This window comes from Gouania willdenowi, chromosome 4 (assembly GCF_900634775.1).
Source record: "Gouania willdenowi chromosome 4, fGouWil2.1, whole genome shotgun sequence".
NCBI classification, from domain to species: domain Eukaryota; kingdom Metazoa; phylum Chordata; class Actinopteri; order Blenniiformes; family Gobiesocidae; genus Gouania; species Gouania willdenowi.
Genome location: NC_041047.1, coordinates 11,126,029 through 11,152,543, shown reverse-complemented (window position 1 = coordinate 11,152,543; position 26,515 = coordinate 11,126,029). Strand labels below are relative to the sequence as shown.

The 26,515-nt window shown below is 38.6% G+C and overlaps 1 protein-coding gene across 1 annotated transcript in view; it reads left to right on the top strand.

Moving 5' to 3' along the window:
• The window catches only part of fcho1 (FCH and mu domain containing endocytic adaptor 1), a 44,704-nt gene extending 18,269 nt beyond the window's left edge, over positions 1–26,435 (top strand). Inside the window, exons 3-27 of the mRNA XM_028445573.1 lie at positions 4,780–4,871; positions 8,796–8,870; positions 9,305–9,446; positions 10,158–10,310; positions 11,554–11,658; positions 12,459–12,557; positions 13,040–13,136; positions 13,245–13,362; positions 13,468–13,492; positions 14,831–14,891; positions 15,126–15,322; positions 15,783–15,807; positions 15,948–16,004; positions 16,582–16,633; positions 16,996–17,108; positions 17,336–18,391; positions 18,832–18,938; positions 19,234–19,429; positions 20,819–20,933; positions 20,999–21,154; positions 21,221–21,353; positions 22,316–22,512; positions 23,536–23,600; positions 25,052–25,219; positions 26,061–26,435. Of these exons, the coding sequence (XP_028301374.1) occupies positions 4,780–4,871; positions 8,796–8,870; positions 9,305–9,446; positions 10,158–10,310; positions 11,554–11,658; positions 12,459–12,557; positions 13,040–13,136; positions 13,245–13,362; positions 13,468–13,492; positions 14,831–14,891; positions 15,126–15,322; positions 15,783–15,807; positions 15,948–16,004; positions 16,582–16,633; positions 16,996–17,108; positions 17,336–18,391; positions 18,832–18,938; positions 19,234–19,429; positions 20,819–20,933; positions 20,999–21,154; positions 21,221–21,353; positions 22,316–22,512; positions 23,536–23,600; positions 25,052–25,219; positions 26,061–26,089 (3,633 nt within the window). The 3' untranslated portion in view covers positions 26,090–26,435. The remainder of the gene's footprint in view (positions 1–4,779; positions 4,872–8,795; positions 8,871–9,304; positions 9,447–10,157; positions 10,311–11,553; positions 11,659–12,458; positions 12,558–13,039; positions 13,137–13,244; positions 13,363–13,467; positions 13,493–14,830; positions 14,892–15,125; positions 15,323–15,782; positions 15,808–15,947; positions 16,005–16,581; positions 16,634–16,995; positions 17,109–17,335; positions 18,392–18,831; positions 18,939–19,233; positions 19,430–20,818; positions 20,934–20,998; positions 21,155–21,220; positions 21,354–22,315; positions 22,513–23,535; positions 23,601–25,051; positions 25,220–26,060) is intronic.
• Positions 26,436–26,515: the final 80 nt, after the last annotated feature.

Below are 26,515 nucleotides of genomic sequence, written 5' to 3'. Positions count from 1 at the left end.
AACATCTAGCTGTCAGCATGGTTTAAAAAAACAACATATTTTCCACAAAATCACCATCATACCATTATATACTGTAAATAGTTCATGCATTATTCAATGATTCAACACAAAGATGATTACAACTTCATGACAAACTACGCCACCATCCTAAATTTCTGGTGTCACTCTCATTCCACAACTTGTGTTGTTTTTCCCCCTCCTTCATTATATACAGGTAATAGGTATATACAATACTATATCGAGGTGCCGCTGTAATTAATTGCTTTTGTTCTTGGTCACAAAGTTATATCCGACTGTTGTCTTCGGTTCAGTAAAGGCTGCAGGTAAAAAGCTGTTGTGTGTTTTTGCATTTATGGATTATTTTGGTTTCCTCCATCCAACTTTAGACCCATGGCTGTAGACCTGCTCCTGATGTTATTGACACCTTTTTGTGGTGGAGCTTTTAATTATACCCGGCTCACCTTGTCAGCAGGAACTTTTCATGCGAGTCAGCAAAACTCGCAGCAGCAGAGAGAGAGAGCGGGCAGTGAGCTGAAGTGCTGGCTTTGTGATGTAGTGTCTGATGTGGACATTTTGTTATTTCTATGTTTTCTTTTGTATTGTATGCTGGGGAAACAACAGAAAATCTCTGTTGCTGTACATTCATTACCCTCACCTCATATGACCTCATATATGGCTGTTTGAATACTTAGCTTTTAGCATTTTGTATTAGAGAATCTAAGTCGATAATAGACAAACGCTTATGCTGTTAGGAACAGTAAATCAAGTAACTGTTGGTTAAGATTCTTTTTTCAATTGGTTAAAAGTTTAAACCATATTAATACAGACCACGTTCTATATAGTTAATGTTCCTTTAGGTTTACACTATCACAGCAATAATGTTAATGAATTGCAAGCTGGCATTGGATCATAGAGTTTGAGCAGATACATTACTAAGCTGTTGTTTTTTGTTTTTTTAAATGCACAGCAATTTACAAAACCAACAACTCACCTAGATTTCAATATTCCCTTCCTTAGATATGGTAATGTCCATGTATAAGTGACTCCCAGTCAGTTCCTCGTGGTCCCTTGGCCCCTTCTGTCCTTTTGTAAATGACAGAATTACTGAAACCATTAAAGCAACAAAAAGGGCTTTTATTTGTTGTTATGAATCATCAGTGAAGACCTCTGCAAAGAGCTAAGGTCAGCCCACGTCTCTGGACTAATAATCAGTAATTAGTTTCATATGAACCACAGGGTAAGGATGCAAATTAACTTGATTTGATTCAAGGGACAGTTTTTTCCTACGGTGATACAATTGTTTGTTGCCTACACAAGAACGACTCCTACTTTTAGCCTTACTAGATATCAACAGACAGCCTCAGCTGCTGTTTTCCTATTTCATCATAAATATGTTATAACCTTAACTTCAGTAACTAAATGATTTTAAATGTACCTGGAGTTGACTGTCATCAAATGTGTCTCATTTCAAAACCAAAACACATGGTTATCTTTGGTGTTTAATGTAGAAGAAACATCGCCGGTGTGTAATCCTGACAAGAGAAGATTACAAAGTAGCAATAAGGAAGTTTCTTTACATTTTCAATGTTTTAAAACCCACGAGCGAGGCTAAACGCAGCTGTTAAAAAACCATCAGAAAGTGAGACGACTCAAGACACTAGGATTAAATGTGAGATCTTGTCCTTGTCCTCTGCTGCACCATCCCCCAACTTTCAATAATCCCTTCACTGCATGGAGCGCTTCAGATGAGTCTTCATGAGAAAGTTGTCTACATGCAGATTTTACACCTCCCCATAAACGTCCCGCCCCTCCTGCTCCTTTGGTTTCCTCTCCCATCATTCTGCTCATTGTCATGGTAATGGACTCCGCCATGCGTGACCAAAACGGTCAACTTAATTGATGAAAAGGGAGAGGGGGTTTGCAAAAAAAAAAAAGTGAACTAGGATTTCCATTTAAAAAGTTCTTTCTTCTAAAGAAATGGTCAGCAAGTTTGAAACTGCGTTAATGTGAGATCAGATTACACTGCAAGTCCCAACTCTCATCTGGTCGGTGTATTGTACAACTTTTAACTCAAATAAACTCTTCAGACTGATTTGATCCTAAATTCAATCCATCCATCCGTCTGTCCGTCTATCTTTACACCTGTATAGGTTAGATTAGCCCATAATGGGAGCAAAGACTACTGAACATCACTTTTTTTTGAGGCTCACACTTTAGGATCTTGACTTTTTCCAAGCTTTCACATTTCTGGGATGTTATCCCTGCAGTAAGTTTTAGACTGAACCCTATGTGTTTTCTATGTGCAACACCTCTGCTTCACCTCAAGAAATATAATCACTTGATACTAAATGTGGAATGATATATCGTGAAAGATATTGCAATAATAAAACATCACTTAATTTATTGTGGAGGAAACAAGTCAGGGTATTAAAGAGGTTGTGGAACCATTTTCAGTAGGCATTTTCTCGGACCAACAACAGATAATAATGTTCTGCTATTATTCTTAAAGTTATGTATATAAGTTCATAATCAAACAACTTTTAAGCAACAACTTGTATACTGTATATGTGGTGCAGCCTAATGCATTACAAAAATGGTAAGAATATGCTATTTAGGTGAAGTCCTACTATTGTTTATTGCTCTCAAACCAAATTTGCAGAATTCTTCAGCACAAAGAGAGTCCAGCGTTTGTGGGTCAGTTGTGTTTGCACATGACTAGGTGCAGCCTCGCAGTGAGGTGTGTTTAGGAGTCCTAGCCGGCTACTCATCTTTCTGTGGCTGGGGTAGAGTTTCAAGAGACATCTGTTAGCTGCAAGGTGGGAGTCAAAACCTCTTTACGCCATGCAGAAGACCACATCATCATTATGTTACACAGGAGTTTCAAAGATTCATTATTAGCAACAGTTTACATGGTAGAGCTATTATTGAAAGCATGAATGACATTAATAACGTGAAAACAGCATTGACTAATACATACTCATGCACTTTGCATGTGACATTTGTGCTACACTTACTGTCAAAAACAGGCTGATTTGTCAATAATTGTACAGGTTTTTTTTTGTTTTCTTAGAGTTTTGATGTTTTTAAAGCAACACAAGAATGAAAAGAAATGTAAATTCCCAAAATTATTTGTTTCTACCCTTTGAGAATCATTTTGATCAATGTGGGTGTTTGTATATCATTGATTGTTCTGTGTTATTTTAAAGAATATATCTTATTTTCAGGCTGATTTGTTTTTTTCTGTTGCTTCTCATGTCTTGTCAGCTTGTTTCTCCAGACCCTCTTTACTCTGCTGTGTCTGATGGGTTGTATTTGGTGTCTTTGTGTTTGCATTTTATTCCATCTGCTGTATGTGTGGTCTACGTATATGCTGTGTGGTTCCTGAGCATTCCAGCCATTCCCCCTGGTACCTGGAAGCTGCCCTGTTCTCGCCTGTTTGGTATTTTTAGTCCGGTCAGGCAGTTGTCCGCAGATCTGACTCTGCTGACAAACGTGGCATACTTGGACGAGTCGTTAGCTCAGGGAGGTGGAGGTTACTCTGATTACGACATGCATTGAGTACTATGATCTTTGTTAAATATACTCTGCCAAAATAAAGTGGAACAGTCCCTGAACAACTAGCATCTGTGGTTCTCTAAGAAGAATACAGAGTTATGTTGGCTTTAGAGGTTTCATGGAGAAAGTATGGTCAACAGCTGTCTAGTGCAAATCTACCAAATCCAATTGTAACTCAAATGTGTTTTTAAAAAAATAAATAATTTAAGAAAATAAAGAGGAATACTAGCAAGTACTGTTGGAAACAATATATTCACTGCTGTCAAATAACTTGGCTTACTCACACTTTTTGGGTTTAGATCAGTCGTTCTCAAACGTTTACTGTTGCACCCTCCTTTGAAGAATGAACAATTTTCAGCTCCCACACCATCCCAACAAAGTTTCTACAAAATGGGTCAAAAACGCAACCTTTATTGAGAAAGGGGGGAAAAAAATAAATAATAATAACAATTACCTACTCTTCTTCAAAACACATAAAAATAACATAAAAACATGCAATCACATATTTTGGAACACTAATAATCAAGTAATGGAAATGAATAATGAAGGATATTTGGAGAGTGTGCCATTCTCACCGTCTCACCCGTCATGTTGTGCACCCCACAGTTTGAGAACCACTCCATTTGTAATATTTTAGAACATTTGATGTGTTTTGTTTTATTATTTTTGCAAGATATTCAGTGATGGATTTGCCTGTCATTGAAAAACTCTAATATTTATTTTTCCAATCCACATTTCCATCTACTTTTTATAGTTGACTAAAGGACACACCCCGGACGGGTTACTAGTTTTCCCATGGAGTAATAAATAATTACAGGCACAGTACACATAGATCAATGTAGAAACTGACAAACCTAAGGTATCCAGTATATAGAGATTAAATTAGGTAGATACACTGGTGTATATACAGCTTTACTTTATATTTGTCATGATATAATTTCTGTTATAATAGAAAACATTTGTGTGTTTGTCTTTCATATCATGTTGCTAAAGCTAAAGATGTTCATATACATACATATAATTTTCGGTCTCTTTCTTGCAGCCTTTCTTGGAAACTGTTGTATTTTCCTGTTGTAGATATTATTTGAATATACACTAAATATACAGTTACTTTAATTTGAGGCCCCCGGGGCCCTCCCCTGTTTTTACCAAAGAAGCTGTGCTGTGTGTCCGTTTGCTGCTAACACAAGGTTTTCGTGTCCATCTTATTTGCGTTTTCTGCAGGGGGATAAGAACGCTGGCTTTGACGTGCTCTACCACAACATGAAGCACGGCCAGCTGGCAACCAAGGAGCTCGCCGAGTTTGTCAGAGAGAGGTAAGAATCATGTGTATTTGTGAATATGGGTGGGAGGTGAGTGATGTAGCATGGGAGGAGAAATTTCAGCATTCTTGGTTGAGTCTGTGTATCTAGTTGCCAAGGGGGCTAAAATACTACAAACCAACAACTTTGAATTATCTCTCTCCGCATAAAACCAGGTGATGTTGATGTTTCAGTGTTCTGTCAGAAAAATGGAGAAAGTAAACACTGCTTGAACGATTGCCCGTCGTCTACCTCTGCCTTGGATCCGCACCAACATGCTACTTTTGAATGAATCCATATCTGTCTTTAGATGACAGCCCCACTGTAAGTTAAAGATTGGCAGTCAGAGGGATTTTTTTTTAGCTTAGTCAGCCACTAAATATTTATAACAAAACCACTCCCAACTAAGTTCATGTGGAAAGAATTCCAGCTTTTCTGGAAGTATTAGTGCGTGATGTGTGTTTGTGTTTGCCTGAATTAAAGCTATTAAAAGGGGAATCAGAGCAGTTTTTCTTCACTTCAGTTGTTGTTTTTTACATGTAGAGCTAAGCTACGGCACAATTTATTGAATTGCTTTCCCCACTAAAAGTTTCAATCACTTTGTAAGGTATTTAAATGGCATTTCTTTCCTGCTGTAAATCAGACTTGAACTTGGGTCCAATGGTGAGAGGTGTAAATATTGAAAATATGTAGCCTCTGTGGCATATGCACAATATTTATCAATACATCTGAGCGTAAACCCAGAAAGGGATAAACTGCTGTCAGCACTATAGAAAATGCTCATTCTGATCCATATTGTTCTGAATCTAAGGTGAACACAGTCAAACCATAACCATCAGAGACGCGGTGAAGGAGAGGAGAGAGATGTCGTCGCTTCTGTAATGTGAAAAGGGGATGTAGTACTACAGGAAAGCAGATTATTCATGTAGATTTAATTTGGTGCAAAAAAAAACAGCTAAACCACACATTATGAACTTAATCACACAATGATAAAAGATTGTTCTTACTCTTGGTTTCTGCTTCTTTTGTACCTACTGAAACACACAGTGGAGACAACATGAGGGTGAATTAGGATGATAGCCTTACAGAAGCATTAGATGTCCAACAGTCTGATGCTGCTAATAAAGGCCTGACTCATTTTAATTACAGACGTGCAGCAGAAGGCTCACGTCTTACTCTGATATGGAGTCTCTATACTATCACTGAAAAATCTCAAATCACTGATTTAAACATTCTTGTTGAAGGAATGAACAAATGGATGTACTTTATTTTCAGTAGCTTAGTGGATATTGTTAGTGCCCGATATGCAACAACGGCCCGAAATGTGACAAGGCCCGAGAAGTATGTTTTTTTTTTTTAAGTAATAAAACATTAAATGCAATTATTGGGTATTAATGTAACAAAGCCAAAAAATTTTTTTTTTGCCCTAATGGTGTCGTTATTACATTATGGGGCCGGCAAAATGTTTTTTCCCTAATATAAAATTTGCCTGCCCCATAATGTAACAATGTATTACATTTTTGGCAAAACTTTTTTACATTTTGGGCTCAGCATCTTGTCACATTATTGACCAGTTGTTACATTTTGGGTGTTATTTAACCCTTACCCTACTATTCATTCTAAGTGACATGTTAGACTGAAAGGTGTTTAGATCAATATCTGGTGAAAAGAATTGTAACGACCTGCAAAATGGACATTTGATATTGTATTTTTTTTTTATTTCATTTTTTTTTTACATTTTATTAATTTATTTATCAGGGACAATACAAACATCATTGCCTCATTAAAGAGGAAAATGTGTCGTACAGCTATTGTCCCTGGCCAGGATTATACTGCAATATTTAGAAGAAGTACATTTTACACAGAACAAAGAATATAGACATCATGAAAAGTAAGAGAACAAAGAAAAGGAGATGAAACCTGATAAACCCAGTGCTCAGAGCTTTGCCTCTGTTAAGCCAATGGTTTACATGAATATTGAACTACTTGAAAAATATTGCAAAACATTAAGATCTAATTTACGTTCCACTTTATGGTATCCAAACAGTTTTGTTATTTTCACAAAATGCACATTTGAGATTTGGTGCGCAGCAGTTTGTTTTATTCAGTGTCCTCTAACCAGGTTAGTTTGTTATACTAGTTTCTGAAAAGCATTTGGTGGAAGAGATTAGTTTCCCACAGGAGTTTGTGTTCTTTCTCCAATGCACACAGAGCCTTCTGTCCGAGCAGTGATTTAACTGTCACTGATCCAGTGCACATTCCTGATGGGGGGAAATTGACTTATCAGCCTGACAGCGGCAGACAAAAAAAAAAATCAGGAGTCAGGAATTTAATCGGAGGCTTTGTAGGAAATAACGAACCAACAGCCAATGGTGCTGATGGATTTAAATCTCTCTAACTAGTGCGAGTTAACAGTTTTACATTCACATTCTTCACTCACCATGGAGCTCAGTTTAAGGAAGACAAACTGCACTACCGGTAATTAATGTTTTTTAAACGAGTGTCACGATGGATGACGCTTGAATGAATAATAAATATCTGTTAGCTTGTCTTTTCTAAGCAGCCATCACACCTGTTTTATTGAGGGTGTTTTATTCGGTTGCTATAACAGTAAATGAAAGTGATCAACCCATCCAGTTACTATCAAATGCAGTTGAATTTTTATTGGTGCAAGTAAATCTGTGTGTCACACGCCATCATCCAACTTACTTAATTAGTAAAAGGCAATATTTTCCTGCAGAATATTTATGAAAACAGATATTTTACAGACTGCCACTATATTTAAATGCTGAAACTATAGTTGATTTTGATCCTTTTGCCTACAATTGTTTCTCGCTGGTAGAAAAAAGGGTTCTGGTTGAAATTTTACTGCTTTCTGTCGAACATCGAGTTGCACTTTAAATACTTTTATTTTTCACTGACATTTGCTGTAATTTTGGGTTACTGTGGTGTGAAATTACCACATTCTGGAGCCACCGAAGGTTATTTGATATAATAATCAATCTAAATCAGACCAACTTTTTTCGATCCCCTCCTGTCAAACTACATGTACAACTTGACCTGTTGTAAGTTTTTCTACCCAAACTAAATAACAAAAGCCTGTTTGTTTTTGACTCTCTATTTGCATCCAATTTTTACCCTCTGAATCTTTGGATCAATGCTGCATTTGATCTTTTCTTCAAGGTTCACAGATGGCTGTGAAAGAAGTTTTTTTTGGGGGTTAAGAAATGATACCTAGCGGAAATACCATTTGTAGTTATGAGCGGAGCCAATGGGGTTTCAAGGCATTTGCAAGTAATTTACTTTACGTTGAATTTGCAGTACTTAATCTTTCGTGCCATATTATTATGGAATCTCACTTTTTAGTGACAAAATGAGAAATGTGTCCATTTCCGTGTCCGTACACATTCAGAGGGCGTAAGCTTCTAAGGAACACCTGTCAAACTCATGGCCCGGCCCTTTGGCGCATCCAATTCGACCCACAGGAGAAAGTAAAAATGATAGAGAAAACATGAATCATTGTGAAAAAGAAACTCAACACTCCTGGTGCTTATATCGCATGATTGCAGTCATTTTTAATGTTAAATTAAATGTTAAATGTTTTACATAACCTTCAATTTTCCTGAAAATATGACACAATATTTCCCTAAATATATTAATATTTCCCTACAAAATCTAGGAAATCTAAAATAAAGATCCTGTTGGTACTGATATGTCACTTATTTCTTGGATATTGTCAGTTTCTTATATATTTAGCATTTTATGTACACTTAGGAGTGTAGACTGGGGTACAATAATGTTGAAATGACTTGTTTTCCCACATACAATCTGTGGCCCACTTGAGATCAAACTGCACCATATTTGGCCCCTGAACTAAAATGAGTTTGACACCTCTGTTCTAAGGTCTCCATGATTTTGTTTTTGTGTTCTTCTCCAAAGGGCTGCCATTGAGGAGACTTACTCCAAGTCAATGAGCAAACTGTCTAAAATTGCAAGCAGTGGAAGTCCACAAGGGTGAGTGTCACCATGTGAACATGTGCAGCTAAAATTTGTATGTGTATAATCTGTGTAATTATAGATGCTTCGATCATATGGCCTCGTATGAGATATAGATGTGCCATCTGCATCACCAAATGTCTGTATTTAGGATTCAGTACCATAGTAGCTTCTCAGCTAATTACAACATATGATGTAATTCATAAATCATCATCGCTGCATACATTCAGTGTGAAAATGTGTATCTGAAGGGTATGTTCTCAGCCGTGCCGTAATGCAGAGATTAGTTCATTTAAGTGAACCGTGGTGAGGTTTGCTTACAGTTGAACAAAAATGATGTTTTCCTTAAGCTATCAACTTTTAACGCTATTATATTTAAAAAAAATTTGGTCACACCATAAGATGTTTTGGAGTGTTTCTTTATTTTTATGTGTTAATGGTGTTTTTTGCAGGACTTTTGCTCCCATGTGGGATGTGTTCAGGGTGTCCTCGGACAAACTGGCCCTCTGCCACCTGGAGCTGATGAAGAAGATGAACGACCTCATCCGGGACATTAACAAATACGGGGACGAGCAGTGCAAGACTCACCGCAAGGTGTGTGTCAGAGCTTTGTGGTCACTGACCTACTGTTTGTTATTGAGATACTGTAGAGTCAGGCTAATAGTGCGTCATTGTTATTTAGCTATTTTTCCTAACGCTTTTTTTTCTCACAGGAACTTGCTGGGGAAAAAAATGAGAAATGAATATTTCTTTATTTTGAAAGAGGAAACATTATACGTGGAGTGGAGGGTTTCCTCTGCTCAGTCGATGTCAATAATGCCCAATTACCTGTCTTGCAATCACAATGTTTCTTAGCATTTATCTGATGTAATGGAAGCTACACAGGTTATTTTTTGTTTTAACTTCAGTGAATGTTTACAATAAAATCAGCTTTTTTAAACAGTTTAGTCGTTAAGTTTAGGTGTTTTTTTTGCTATTGAATTTTTCTCTACCAGCTCCTCCTGCTTCTCATGCCCTTATTTAAGCTGCTCTTCTATCACAATCAATTTCATCTTAGATTTAATGGAAAACGACCTATGATAAGGAACAATTTTGGTCAGGGCTTTGTTATTGAGGTGTGATTTTTGCTCCTGAATTCTGACCAGTTGAGAGCTATTACTATAAAGAGGTTTGTATGTTTGGCCTGTAACATATCTGTGCCATGGAATCTAATTTACTTCACTGGCAATCCAATCACTCTGCTCTTCTTCATGGCGAGTGTATTAAGTGATTATCTGTATAAACATTCTAAAGTATGTCTTTTAGACAAAGGAAGACATGGTGGGCACCGTGGAAGCCGTGCAGGTCCTGCAGGTCCAAAACAGTCACCTTCAGAAGTCAAAGGAGGGGTACCATGCCAAGTGTTTGGAACTGGACCGGCTCAGGAAGGAGGGTGTACCACAGAAAGAACTCGAGAAGGTTGAACCAAACTTTTAGTCTTTCTTTTATTAAGGATGAGCTCATGAGAAGATATTTTTAGTCTAGTCATTGTTAAGCTAAAATAAATGCATGTCTGTTAGTAGAGAAGATAAAAATTAATCTTTCAACTAGGAGGCATTGTAGGATTCATCCATTGACACATAATTTTTCCCAATCATATACAGTAAATCCCTATCCTTCCCACAGTCACACTAAAAAAGTTCCTGAGGTTGGGAAACTTTTTGTTCTCATTTGTCATTGGATTATTGTACTAATAAACCATTTTATTAGAATGACATCAGTAGCCATTTTATTGAAATTGTTTATGATAAAGTAATTTAGAACTGTGTCATTTATACTGTTTTCATATGTTAAGCTTTAACACACAACAAAGAATGAAACATTAAAACTGTGATTACTCTATCACATAAAATTCTATTAAAGCCAAAAAAAAATTCACATTTTTCACAGTTTAATGTTTACGTTACTAAATGCTGCAAAAGAGCTGAGCTGAGAGACTGGACTGTGGATTCTATGATGTTTTATTTTTTAGGTTGTGTGCTTGACATTCATTTATTATTTATTTTTGCACAATTACAGGATAATACACATTATTACAAAACAGATGGAATAACAGTGGAGGAAAAGGGAGAAAGCTCAAGCCTTTACCTAAACAGTACTGGCTGAAGAACAGACAAAAACAACAGAACCTAAAATATATATATATATATATATATATATATGTATATATATATAAAATGATGAATGATAACCTAAGATAAATGATTAAAATTACTGAACACACAATAAGATAAAAATATCATCAAGCCAGTTACGTGCAACCAAATACATCTTTTGTAACATTTTAAAGTATCATTTTTTGCAAGGTGTATTGGTGTAAATAATTCTTCCATAATTTAGTTCCCCTATATTTTAATGGCAGTTGGTTTCTGCTTGATAGACATTTAGGAGAATGAAAATCGAGAGCTTGACGAGTTGAATAAGAATAAATCTGTGAATTTATTTTAAAGATATTTCTAAAGTGCTCTGGAATTTTATTTTTGTATAATTGAGAACACATTAACATGCATACTTGAGAAACATTTATATTATTAATGTTCAGAATTTGTAGTCTTTTTTAAAGTATTCAGTTAATTTTTGTTTCTGAGCCATCAGTGACTTTATTACATGTTTGTGAAAGAGCAGTAGTCTTAGAAACACTGTTTCCTTTTCCTCTCACTAGGCGGAGCTGAAGTCTAAGAAAGCAGCCGAGTCGCTTGCGTTGTGCATCGAGAAGTACAACCGCGTGGGAGGAGAGTTTGAGCAGAGGATGAGCGAGTCGGCCCAGGTCAGCTTCGTCTCCTGCTGGTCTGAGGGTCTCTCTTTATCTGCCCACCTCCCTTCGACATGATGCTCTCATACATCTCTGGCTCCATCTATAGAACTACTAATCTCTCTGACTCACCCTCTCTCCCACCATATCAGAGCTTCAGCTCATGTTTTAATATTTTGCCCTGCATCATTCGATCCCCAAAGAGGGGAGACCTTGGACCCCTAACTCCTAAACACACACACCCACCTGCTCACACATCATGTGCGCCACTCATTACCTTTAATCACCTCCCCCACACTTCCATGGTTACTGCTGCTGTTTCCATGGAGATCCCCAACAAACCCTAATAAGTGCTTCAGGATTTTATTTTCAAGATGACGGCGCCACTAATCTTTGAGACCAATTATCCTCTCATCGTGGAGGATGGGGGTCTGGTCATAATTATGAGGGGGTTGGGCCTAATAGAACAATACATCAGATCAAAGACACACACACACACTCACACATCCCTGTAATTCAACCCTTGGATTAAAACATATGACAGTGCCTGTTCTGTACCACACAGTTAAACTATCGTTAATTTAATTATTTACACATCAATACTTTACACTTTGTTGTTGCTTAATGGACTCAAAGCTGACTCTCTCTCACTCAAGCTAAAGCCCTGGTACAAATATGCATTTAGCAGCCACATCGAATCCAACTCTGCTGAATTGTGACGCTATCCCGTAATATTAGCATAAAGTTTAACCTTAAAAAAGATGCATCCTCAAAAAAGTTGTAATGACAAAACTTTTTTCCCTGCATGTGTGCAGAGGTTTCAGGAGATCGAGGAGGCTCACCTGCGTCAGATGAAACAGTTGATTAAAGGTTACTCCCACTCTATTGAGGACACGCATGTCCAGGTCGGACAGGTACGTTGAAGCTGATGTGAGACTTTTTCTGATAAAATAATATGTAAATAGAAACTCTGGAATTGAACTTGGATTCCCTCTCACATTAAATCTGAATTTATTAAACATGAACAAAATGTGTTTTTTGGAATTTTCTCCTATAAGGGACAGCACGTGTGAGTGAGTTCTGTAGTGTGGCTTGTTTAGGGGAAGGTCTAGGTTAAGAAGCACTCAGCGATCATTTGCTTTTCATGTTTTTCTTAGAAGTTGCTAGGTTATCCACTCCTAAAACAAGTATTTCAATTCAAAATAAGCTATAATATATATATATATATATATATATATATATATATATATAGGCGATATTGTAATTTTCTCCAAATTTATCTCCGAAATAGAAAACTCAATATATTTTGAATTTTGATATATCTCCCAGCCCTAATTTGAACAAACATATAGTCATACAAGTGTTACTTTGTGATGAAATTTTATTCCTGCTGCAGGTTCATGAAGAATTTAAGCAGAACGTGGAAAACATTGGAATCGATAATCTGATTCAGAAGTTTGCGGAGCAGAAGGGGACGGGCAAAGACAAGCCAGGTATCATCGTCCATCTCAACATGTGAACTGTAGAGTGAATGGTGTGAAGCTACTCCTGTTTGCACCAACGCTGCCTTTGGTGTTTCCTCTTTGTGGGGAACTCTGCAGCTCTGGCTAGTTTTGAGGATTACATGACCGCTTTGGCTCCTGAAGGTGGGAAGAAGATTCGGACTAAAGCTTTTAGGATTCCCGGCCTCGGAAAACGGGACAAGGAACCGGACTCTACGTGAGCGCACATGCATAAAATGCACAACAAAGTTCGGAATTTATGCTTTCTCCTGTTTTTGGTGTAAGTAATAACAGAAATTCCTGTGTGCGTTTGTATCTGCAGGGATTCAGCTGTGCCAGAGGTGCTGGTGAGTGTCTGATGTACTGGACTTTCACTCAAAAACAGATCTTTTGTGTAGACAGTCTGGGATGAAGTGCCTCCCCGTGTGTTTGCAAAGAGTGTAATGAGCACGTGTTAGTGTTTGTAGAGCGAGTATCTTAAGTGTGTGATAATGACGTGACTGATGGTGTCAGGTTTCCTCCTGTTTATTCCTGTACTTCTGGGAAGATGTTTTTGCAATCACTGGGAGCATAAGGGGAAGTGCTATTTGGTGTAATAATAACAGTGTGACTGAGGGCCTTCCCGTGTGTAGGTGAAATCAGAGAGTGACGTGTTTGTGTGCGAAGGGAATCAGAGCAAAACCAGCAGATCACAGGGTGACCGCTTTTTCACTGGCCCCAGTAATGTTAGCAGAGGTTACTTCAAAGCAAGTTGAATCCAAAGTAAAACGTTGTTTGAGTTTTTTGCTTAAAATTACTTTGCAACGATCCCTAACATTTTTTAAACTACAATATTTTATTTAAAACTGTTCTAATCCAGTACTGATGCCAGTGTGCCCCCAAATACATAGCCAAAGTGTGTTTCCACAAATTTCAATTTGTGCTAAAATTATGGCAAAAGTTTAATTTGTGGCTTGCCATGGTAAACACCCGAATACGAGCAAAATGTAATGTCTTGCAGAGTGAAAAAATATCACAGGAAAAAAAACAAACCAAGGCATGTTTTTCAAAAGTACAAGGGTCGATTGGATGATGCCCCTCACTTTTTTTCCTTGCCAAAGCTCTTATGAAACATTCCCGCTTTGGGTATTCTACTACGGAGTTCCCACTCCCACAATGCAATGCGCACAACTTCTACAAAGTTCAAATCACATAACCATTTGTCGACAAAGCAATTGCTTGGGATTGAGTCAAAAACAATCTTAACATTTGTTTTTTAGTACATTTTCCTGCACTTTGGAAGAAATACTGACTGTTTGTTAAACGCTAACAGTATTTCATCTAAATAGTTGTTTTCATCCCCCACTGATGCTAGTGGGCCCCTTTTTCATGAATTGAAAAATGTTACGGAAACACCTGAACACGGCCAAAATTGGAGTGACACAATTCGGTTTAGGTGTTTGTAGCAGTTTTGTCACAAAACTTGAGTGAATCTTGGCAATCATTACCATCAGGATTGTGTTAAGTACGGACGGTTTGGACATAAGAGGCTGTAGCTGGTATTGTACTGAGTGCAAAAGGTGTTAAACTCTCATTTATCATTCATTCTGTCACTCAAGTCAAAGATTCTGCAGACAGAGATGCTGACTAACACAAGCACACTAACACAGTGACACTCATGCATGTTGCCTTGTATAAATGGACAGAACTCCCCACTGGAGGTGGACAATGAGGGTTTCATCATCCGAGCCGACAGCACTCACAATGATATCCTTTCAATCTGGATCAGCAGACACAATACTCTTACCCTTTACAAACAAACAAAGATCAGTCACTATGACTGATACAGTAACTGTATATGAAAGAACATTATTTAAAATAATAGATTATCAGGGAGCTCTTTAAGTGTTTAAGAACGGTTTTGTCTCGAGTTAGTTTTTTTTATGGAATGCTCAGTGCTGTCACCTGGACCATGTTCTCCTTGACCGTCTTCATTTCCACGCTGCTCGATGGTGAAGGAAAACAGCTTCTACTCAAGTGACTCAGACTTTGATGATGAGGAGCCCAAAAAGTTTCACATTCAGATCCGTCCAGTTGCCAGCAGCAGCAATCGCACAGCCTCAGTCGCTACAGAGAAGGAGCTGAAAGCCACGGTGGGGGCACTCACCCTGCCGCTCAATAGAGGAGGGCGACAGCAGGTCAGTTTCAATGTTTCAGAAAAGTACATTTATATCAATATCAATGAGGATTTGACCCTTAACTATATAAATCATTCTACAAAGTCCAACATTAGACAAAAGTACAAAGTATCATCGATGAAGCATTGGTTTATTCCCTGATATATTTTAATGTATATATTTAATTAATCATTTTTAGACAATCCCACAAATGCTCTCCTCCTGCCAGAGACATTTTATTTCAACAAAATGTGAAAAAGTTGCTACTTTACAATGTGAGGTGGACATTTAAAGTTCAAGTTAGCAATGAATATATATATATATATATATAAAGCTAATGTTGGTGTGTTAACCTTTTATGTTTTGGTTTATTTTTAATCAGTAAATCATGAAATTATGATTGACATTTACTTATTTTGGGCACTGAGTGTTTATTTGTTTCTCTCTTGATTTTTTTTTTTTTTTTTTTTTTTCTTTTCAGATGTCAGGGAAGAGACATTTTTCCAGTGAGTCGAGTTAATTATTCTTTGGATGTTTTAAATGTGCAGCCTCTTTTCTTCTGCTAACACAAAGCACAACCAACCTTATTTTCTGATCAGCATCTTTGACTAAACACACGAAGCGCTGACATTTTAATTCTCTGCAGGGAACTCGAGTACTGCAGGAAGCCGATCAGAAGACGTTGAAGCTGCCTCCCACAGGGGTGAGTGTTCATCCATCCATCCGTTAGTTCATCAGCTCAAACAGTTAGCAGATCGATGAGTCGTTCATCAATATTTAAAATGATCTGCAAAGGTTAAGTATTTTAAAATGCACCACGCTTCATACACAGTATTTGGCTTTCAGTTAGTCATAAATCCAGATTTTATGGGGGTTTTTGTTTCCAGTTGAATTTATTTGAAGTTTTGAGGAAGACGTCTGTACTAATATTGTCGGTTTGTTGTAAACTTGGTTTGCATATTCAAAGAAACGGGTCAACAAAGAAACTTGTTTTGGTCACAATGTTGCTTTTTGTATAATTTTTTTAAACCCTTTCTTTAATTTTTTGTTTTTTTTGCTGATTAGTGAAAAAGGTTGTATCACAACTATTAGAGGTCAGCAGATTTATGTCATTCATGGGCATTCAGCTGTTTTCAGGTGTCACATCATCATTGTGTTGTCTTGGACGCTCCTTTTGAGATAAATAGATCTCCTATAATTTTTTAATTAACCCTCTGAAGAAACGACCTCATGGGACGTCAGCGAGTTGTCAGATCTACTTATTTGTCATCTGTTTGCAGATGAAGAGCAGGAGAGCATGCGCAGGTCTACGTCCAGTCCTGATCACAGCAGGTAGGATGGCTCCACCCTCACCTTCAACTGAAATAGCTACAGCCCTAAAAACAGAACAGTGATAATGTTTTTAAAGGTTTAATTAGGAAAGACTGTGGCTCATCATATTAATTTGGTCAAGAAAGTGTGTAGAGCTATGATCTGCCTACAAACATTGAAAATGTTAATCTCATGTGTAGTTACTTATTTTGTTGCTTTTTGTACTTGGAGCCAGAGGAAGCATGGAGATGCTGAAAGGTTGAGGTCCCAGGATAGATCCCTGGTGAACTCCTTATACTATAAAGCTCACTCTGCCATTCTGGATGTCCTTATTTCCTGATTTCTGTCTCCCTAAGCACTTGTTTCCTCTTGCTCTTGGTCAGGTTGTGTTTGACGGCGTCGGGCTCAGACAGTCTATTTGGACCGCCACTGGAAACAGCCTTCAAGTCTAAAGGTTTTGAGAGCCATGAGGCTCGTAAAGAGCAGAGTCCTTTTGGTGCGTCTGAATCTAAGAGGTTAAAAATGTTTATTTAAAGCCGTTTCTGTGACATGGGTGGTTCACGTAATCATTTCTAATTTTGGTTTCTGTTTAAACAAATTTGAATTAATTGATTATTTTTCACGGAAACTTTCAAATGTTTTGATTAGCTGAATAATTTCTTTGTCTTTTGTTCTTTTAGTTTAGTTCCTGCTTTGCTGATTTCCAGTTTTTTGTACTATTAGATGCTGCCTTCTCGTCAGACTCTTCCTCGCCAGAGAATGTTGAAGACTCTGGCCTAGACTCGCCATCCAATCAAACCCTTGGGCCATCCCCTGAGCCAACGGGCTGGGCGGCGTGGCCCCCAGTTTTTCAGAGTAAAGAGTCTCTGCCGACCAAAGGTCGGCATGCTGACCCCTTCTTCTCTGCTTTTCCTGAAATTTCCTCTGGACGTAGTTCTCATTCAAAGAGTGACCCTGCCAATGTCTGGTCTGTCACTGCTTCACGTCCCTCTCGTGTCCAAGATAAAGGCCCTTCAACGATTTGCTTCCCTGCCTTTTCCCAGTCGCTCTCGCTGCCTGAGGCGGAGTCGTCTGTGTGGAACTGCAAACACTTCCCTTCTGAGGACCCCTTCCTCGCTGCCTTTGAAAGGACATTAGCCCAGGAGACATTGAACATGTCTGACGCCTGGACACGCCCTCCGTCACGCCCCACCAAGGAGAGCCGGGCGGCAGAAGTGCCGAGTGAGCCCTTCCCCTTCAGTCTTCCTGAAGCCAAGACACTACCAACTCCTTCCTCTGCCTCATTATCATCATCCTCCGCCAACCGTAAAGTGAAAGATAGAAAACGAGATTGCAGCCTCCCACCTCCTATTGCCTTTGATGACCCCTTTGCGATCACTATGATTGGCAGCCCAACACATCAATCATCGCTCGCTGCAACTGATGGACTAATCTATCCACTGAGTGATGGCGGAGGCAACATGACAACCATCGCTCCTGCCAACAATAACAGACTGGCACCGGACAAAAACTCAAGCTCTTTGCCGTCAAAGAAGGAAGTGCAGCATCGGAACTCCACCCACAATCCGTTCAGCGAAGGAGTTGGTTCCAAATCCCACGACAGAGGTGGAAAGGGAGGAGGAGGAAGCGTGCAGAGGAGGAAGCATCGATCCTCTGAGAGCGAGCCACGCAGGAACGCCCCCCCTCTGACGAGGCATTCAGGACCTCAGGAGGATCTGTGTTTCTCCACAGACAAAGATCAGGACTGCCTGGATCTAAACAGCCTCGGTTCTCACAAGGGTACGAGTGTTCAAAGACCTAAAAGCTTTATTAGATTCATGCATTCTAAGGAGCATTTTTAGTCGCAGGATGTTAAGATAATGAAATTATACAACTAAAGTAAGGCAACTTGTTTTCAAATATTTGCTTTAATTTTTTTTGCATTAATGCCATTTAAAAAAACACTTTCTGGATGCAAAGACATTGACCTGCAAGACTGCAACTTTCCAAGATAGATTTTTAGATTGATTTCTATCACTGCTCCAGTAAACGAGATCCATATGTTTGCATTTTTAATTTATTTACATTTGTGTGTTTTAATAATTTTTCATCTAAACGCCTCACCTTTAGTTTACATGGACATGCATATAAAAAAGAATGTTGGAAATCTGACATTTGTTATCAGAAGATACATAATTATAAGATTGACACACTGATTACTTTGATCTTTTGTTTTTAAGGCTCTAAACAGAACTTTAAAGCAAACGTGACAGACGTGGGGACAGGACTGGTTTCAAGAGCGACTCGGTCCAGAGGATCGTCAGGACAAGTCAGCGGCTCTGAGCGAGTGAGTAAAGAATAATAATGTCTTCTACTCTTTTATCATTTATCCTTTTTTCTTTACCATCTTCCTAAAAAAACAAATAAATGTGACTTTATGTGGCTTTAGATATTTATTTTCTACAATAAAAAAACATTACCAGCTATGGGATGTCTTAAAAAGCAGAAGCGCTTCAGATTTAATGTTTGAGTTTCAAAATAAAAGAGCAAAGGACAAAAAGCTCAGCTGCTGCCTCATCTGTGAATTTGAATCCCGCCTATAGATTCCTCATCATCACTAAAACTAACCTCTGTCTTCTCAGTCTCGCTCTGTCTGCTCGTCTCCGCTGCCCGAGCCTTGCCCCTCCCTCACGTCCTCATCCTCCTCCAGCCCCAGTGAGTGGGCTCCTCCACCCAGAGATGGCAAATGGGGAGTCCAGGCACGAGCAGCCAGCCCCGCCCAGGCCGGACACGTCTCACCACTGCTGTATCAGCACCAGGAGCTCCAGCAGAGACAGGGTCAGCCTCACTGGGAGGGGGCGGGGCCCTCACATGTATGAACAGTTCACGTGAAACCAATGCTCTGTATTTTGAGAGGTGCTTGGAATGAATTCAAAGGGATCCCGTATTGTTATTTGAAAATAATATTAAAAAAAGCTAATAGATTTTCTGCTTAAAATTCAAAAATTAAGACTGATTTTTGAGGAATTTGTCTTTTTAAGGGTCAAGAAAGGATGAACAAAACTTTAAAACTTGTTTTGTCTTTTTGTTTTTTTTATAAAAACAAAAAATAAAATTTTACTGTTTTTCATATTGTGTGAGCGGAACTTTCCGTTTTCAAAGTAAAAGCGCTTTTGAGGATGGTGCTTTAGGCAATAATGCGTTTTCATATTACAGCCATGGGTTTTAAATGTTTATGGTTTTTAATCGAACATGGAGGTTTTTCACCTTTATTTTGTGTTTTTCAACCTTAGGGTCAGGACGACAGGGGGGGTCACCTGGAGTTTAAATGGGGTCGCCTGAAATGTCTGAAAAATGAAAATACATTTTTGAATATTTAAAATTATAATTCTTTTTTTTAAATAAGGCAAGGCAAGGCAAATTTATTTGTATAGCGCATTTCATACTCCAGGCAACTCAATGTGCTTTACATGATAAAACATTCAATTGTTTAAAATCAATAAGAACATTCAAAATCATCAGTAAAATCAATTAAAATCAATTAAAATCATCAGTGAAATCATCATTACATCAACAACATGACTAAAAATCTCTCTCTCAATCATATGCAGTAGAGAAAAAAAGTGCCTTTAACTTTGATTTATAAATGTTCACATGTGATGCTGACTTCAGCTCTGCTGGCAGTTTGTTCCACTTCTTTGCAGCATAACAACTAAAAGCAGCATCACCATGTTTACTGTGAGCTCTGGGCTCCACTATCTGATCTGTGTCCATAGATCTGAGAGACCTGCTGGGTTCATACCTGACTATCATGTCACTGATGTATTCTGGACCAAACCCATTCACAGATTTATACACCAGCAGCAGAACTTTAAAGTCTATTCTGAGGCTGACTGGGAGCCAGTGTAAAGACTTTAAAACTGGAGTAAATAAAAACAACACAACAATCTTAAACAACTATATTCTATACTTTTGCTTTGTCAATTATTAGTTTAGTTCAACTAAAACGCAGTAAAAAAGATGGCACAACTTCCACTATTCCTGTCTACTCTGTATTTGTATTACAGTATAGCAAACGTGATGAAAAACTTATTCCAGAAAAAAATGTCTTTGGGCTCGACAGAAATTCTTGATGTACCAAAAAAGGTTGAGAACCACTTGTTTAGCACTGACAGCGTTTCTTTTACTTGCGATGCTGACGTGTGTTCACGCCCTTCCTCCACACAGCACACCAGTCCAGAGGTCCCAGTCCCATCTCCGTCAGCACACAGGAGGCGTGGCCAGTAGCTGCAGCCATCACTGAGTACATCAACGCTTACTTCAAAGGAGGACAACACAACCGGTCTGAGTGATTCAGTCACACTGTGAGAGCACAGCGGACTGATTGGTGTGTTTGCTCCCTCTCAGGTGTCTGCTGAAGATCACGGGTGACCTGACCATGTCCTTTCCCACGGGCATCACTCGCATCTTCACAGCCAACCCCGACGCTCCTGTTCTCAGCTTCCGACTGGTCAACATGTCACGGATCGACCACTTCCTGCCTAATCAGAAGCTGCTCTACAGGTGTGCTCCTGATTCACTTTCCTCGCCAGTTCAATCGTTTTGTAAAACTGTGTCGTGTCTCCTCAGCGATCCGTCTCAGAGCGACCCTGACACCAGAGACTTCTGGTTCAACATGCAAGCATTGCAGCTCCACTTGCAGAAGGAGGCGGAGCTTAACCCGCAGGCTTTGTACTACAACGTGGCACTGCTCAAGTATCAGGTCAGGCTTTCAGTCTCAGGGTGCGTTCGAATACTCCCTCCTATCTCCTTTCCTATCCACTATTCCTTTTCCCCGGAAGTGTTTAAGTGGTGGCCATGACAAGGAGCGTTCCAATTCTCAAAAAGCTAAGGAAAGAAGGCTCATTGTTTCCTTTATAACCTCCTTTAGCCTAGGAAACACTGATAGATTTTTTACCAAAGGAGACCAGATAATGCTGACCCACAATTTTTTGTGGCGACAACATTTAAAGGGACTCGTTGCATTACCAAAGCAATAATATGCCTTTAATTTAATTTTTAATCAAATTATAACTGAGCCGTTGAAGAAAAAGGGGATCAGAGACATTTTAGCCACATATTTTTGTTTACCTATAATAGCTTTGTGTGGCTGTACATTTGTATTCATACAATGTTATGTAGGCCTATATTTTGCATAAATGTAACAATTTAATAAATACATAAATACATACAATTTTGCATTAATGTTGATTGTTGAGTGGAAGGTGAGTGTGAGCAACCTTTCTCAATGTGACGTACTTTTCGTTTCACTTTTGTTCCTCGTAGCGTTTTTCCCTTTGATTTACATTCAAACCTTGTGATATTTGAGATTATATCAGCTGTTAGAGGCACAAGGGAAACTGTTATAAATGCTTTTAGTAGTCCATTTTCAGAAATGTATAGTTTTTTTCCCACGGCAGACGTCACAAACCTTCACCGACGTCAAATTATTACGTCACCTAGTGGAAGTGAGTCTGATTGTCAAAACAAACGTGATGGCCTTTCCCTAACTCCTTTAGGAAGTCTCTTATCACCTTTCCTTAAACCTGTGACATCATCCACGGGGTTAAGGAAAAGGGGATAGGAAAGGAGATAGGAGGGACTATTCGGACGCAGCCTCAGACTGGCCGTGCACTCAGTGCTGAGTTTCTACCCTAATGTCAGCGTTGCTTTTTGTGTGTTCAGGTCTCTTCTCAGGATCCGGGTCGGGCTCCCCTCCTGCTGTCAGCAGAGTGTCAGCGGAGTGGCACCGTGACCCGGGTGTCCCTGGACTATCACTGCTGCCCCGCCACCGCACCCTCCACCCAGCTAACCGCAGTCCAAGTCATGCTGTCGTTGGATCACGCTGCCACAGATCTGCAGTGTCAGCCTCCGGCCTCTTGGTGAGCCGCTGGGACAAGGCAGGGACGTACTCACGGGGGGGGCAGAGGTGTAAAGAGTACTGATGTATCCTACTCAAGTAGAAGTACTGTTACTTGATTGAAAATGTACTCAAGTACAAGCAAGTCATCCATAAAATTAAAAAAGTACATGTATAAAGTAGCTCAATTAAATAGTACTCAAAATGTTTATTTTTGGTAATACATTTTGCCACGTTACATACATAGATCTCGTGTATAAACTTAAAAAGGAAGAGACGAGATCTTGCAGAATTGGAACCTAATTTATTTCCTGCAAAGTCATCGGTCTAGAAATGTAACAAATACTAGGGCTGCAGTCATTTTAATAGGGCACTTAATAAGGACTGCAGACATCAGATATATTGTCAAAAGTGCCACTTTATTGCTGTGATTGTCCTCAAGAGTTAAAATGCATAGAACAATTACAAACAACAATTAAAAACAATAATAATCTCTTCCCTTAGCATCTCAGCATAGTGCGTATAAAAAAATAAACATGCCTGTGGCACATATATAGAATACTCAAAGGGTAAACACATGTAAACAAAGAGGGGGCTGGATCACATCGGAACGCGAAAAAGTGCAAAAAAAAAACTGTGGTGGGAAGAAAAAAATAAATAAAAAATTTTATTTTTTTTTTATTTTACTTCAATTTGCAAAATGAAAATTGTTTTTATCTACAAATTCGATTAATCGATTAAATCGTTTTTTTTGCCCAGCCCTACTTCTTTTAAAACGTACTTAAGTACCCATAAAAGTAACTCAATTACAGTAATATGAATACTTTTGTTACTTTCAACTTTGCAGGAGGGAGATTTGTTTTTTAATGAAATTACAGGAAATAAAACATGAGATCAGGAAGCATTCAGGCAGGATCATCACACCTGCTTTCATATGTGAACACTGTCCAGAATACTAATGAGCTTCCTGTGGTAGATAATTGAATGGGCTTTAAATGATGGAGATGAGGCCCAGTACTCACCGTCTCTCTGTGTTGCTCTGCAGGAACGCTGAGGAGCGGCGGCTGCTGTGGAAACTGGCTAACCTCTCACCAACCAACCACAGCAAAGGTCAGAGATGTGCTGCCACTCTTTTATCATCTCAGCGAACAGCAGAGCGTTCATTAGGACACGCTGCTCACAGCCAAGTCCGACAGTCACACCTTGGCACTGACCCGACGCCTTCCTAACGATCACCTGGACTTTTAATTAGAGCCAACGCTGCTCTTTAGTTACGTTCTCATCAGTTACACCTTCACAGAGCAGAAGGAATTGAACAAGGGTTTAAAAAGTTCATCTGCCTGCATCACGTTCTTCATTGAGATTCACTGACAAGTTGCTGATAAATAATAGTTGTTGATAATAAAAAGTAGCAACGTAATATAAACCTGATGCTAGACGGTTTGTAATTAGGATGTACCCAAACCAGTGTTGACTAACTTTTCATTACAATAAACCTGAGGCTTTAAAAAGGCATCTCTGCTGCGCACTGCATTCTGGGATCAGGTCAAAGGTCATGGTAACAAAAACAACCGATATAAGAGAAACATGAACTATTAACCATTTCAATAATAGAAAAAAGTTTGTGGAAATCAAAAGGGTGAACTGAGGTCAAAATAAGCCGATTGTTCCTTCAATGCAGGAGCAGACGTTAGCTGTTAAAAATGAATCTTCTTAAAGGACGAGTGGAAAAAAGTGACTTTTGTTTATTATGGGTGTTTAAAGATACATTCAACCAACGATTTGATTTGAATCCCGACATTAAAAATGAAATGATGTACTTAACTCCTTTCAATTTGAATACATAGAAATACAGATTCTTCTTTCTTTATTTATAGTGTCAAGAATGTTTTAACTAATGTTTTCTCCTTATAACCTTCTTACAAACCATTTGAACTCATAAACCAAAATAAACTGCACATTACTTCATTAATCACCATGCAAAGTTAAACAAAAAAATATGTATTTTAAAAAAATAATGTATTCCAGAGGTTTTCCCTGAATCACCACCCACCGATCATCTCTGCCTTGTAACGCACGCCATCATAAATTACTGACCATTTCCTCTGCGTTAGGTGTTTTGCAGGATCACATGCTTATCACTGTACAGTAATTACAAGCATGTACATTATATTTCTCCTCTTCTGTTTCACAAGTGCATAACAATGTGGGCGGGGCATACCGACTTCAATACTAAAAACGGCTTCACACTTCACACTCATAGCGACCAATGTAAATACGGTGCTGAGTTTGGTTTGTGACCTTTAAATGCAAATTCTTGCGCATGCGTGGATCAAATGTCAATTTGCTTTATTGAAGCCTCACATTAAAGCCTCATTGTTGAATTCACTGTCAGGCTTACACATGGAGGAGTGTTTGACTTCTCTGCCTACGAGTGTGTGTGGACACAATCACTCTAATCTGCTGCACTGATGATTGTTAACATATAGAACATATCACTAATGATCTGTTTTTGATTTGCACAGCGTTTATTATTGTGTGTGTGCGTGTGCGTGTGTTAGGTTCAGGAACCCTGTGTGCCAGCTGGCAGTGCCTGGAGGTCCCTCGCGGTCCTCCACCCAGCCTGGCAGTCCAGTTTGTGGGCTCTGGGGCGTCGCTCTCAGGCATGGACGTGGAGCTGGTGGGAAGCCGCTACCGCATGTCGCTCGTCAAGAAGCGTTTCGCCACAGGTGACGCCTCAGACTCACTAGAGTTCAACATCACTTTTACAAGTTTAGAAAAACATCAGTGACTCAAATGTGTAGTCGTGCCTTTTTATTCTCCTGCTTGTATCTGTGACACCAACAAGCAATAAGCCCCGCCCACTGACAGGTGCTATCACACTGGTAACCGTGTTATTCACCATAAAGTACCATCAAATGACTATTGTTTTTTAGGTTAATAACTTTTTAAAATTATTTCCAGAGGTGAAAGTAATGGATTAAAAATTATTATATTTCCAAATCAGTGATTTTACTTGTACTTAAATACGTTTTAAAAGAGCCGTTGCTAAATTATAATGTTTGAGTTCATAAATGTAACTATACTTCGAGCCTGAGAATTTTTTTTTTTTTATTTTGAATTGAATTCATTGGTGTTATTTTCTTTAAACAACAAACCTTTTATTTTATACAGATGCCTTTGTGGAAATTAATTTAGATTCCAATTGTGCAAGATTTAATCTCTTCCTTTTTATATTTACTGTACACAAGGGAACCGTGGCAACATTTATTACCAAAAACAAACGTGGGGGTGTACTGAGTACTATTTAACTGACCTAAGTTTCACTTATACTTAAGTATTTTATGTATGACTTACTTGTGCTTGAGTACAAGTTCAATCAAGTAACAGTCCTTCTACATGAGTAGAATATATCAGTCCTCTTTACCCCTCTGAAAATTTCTCAATTTAAAAGCTTCGAATTCTAACTTAAAATGCTTTGACAAACTTCACTTCAAATTTAAATCAAAGGAAACTGTAAAACAATAAAATAAATAAATAAATGAACTAAGACTTGTGTGTTGTGTGCAGGGAAGTACATGGCTGGCTGCTGCTTGTGACTCGTCTGAAGAACGATCAGAATCTTTAAAGGATTGTTGGACGAGGATTCAGAGACTGTTGCAGTTTGGATGGAATCGTCAGAGGAGGTTTTCAATAAGAACAGACACTCGGCTCAAAGTGTCTTATTATTATTATTATTATTATTGTTTGTACAGTGGTTTTCTGTTAATGTTGTTCAGTGTGTTTTTATATTTAAAAAGATCAGAATAACATCAGGATGTCAAAGTTCATCAGTTTACCTAAAGGAGCCGTGTTGCCATGGAAACTAGGGTGTTTACTGTGATGCAAAAAGGACCGTCTCTCAAACATAATTGTACATAAAAAAAAAAAACTTGTTTGTAAATCCGACCTTGTTCCCAGTGGAGGTTTTGTCATGTTGACATTTGATAAATACAAAATGTCTCAAACACTTTTTTTTTTTTGTT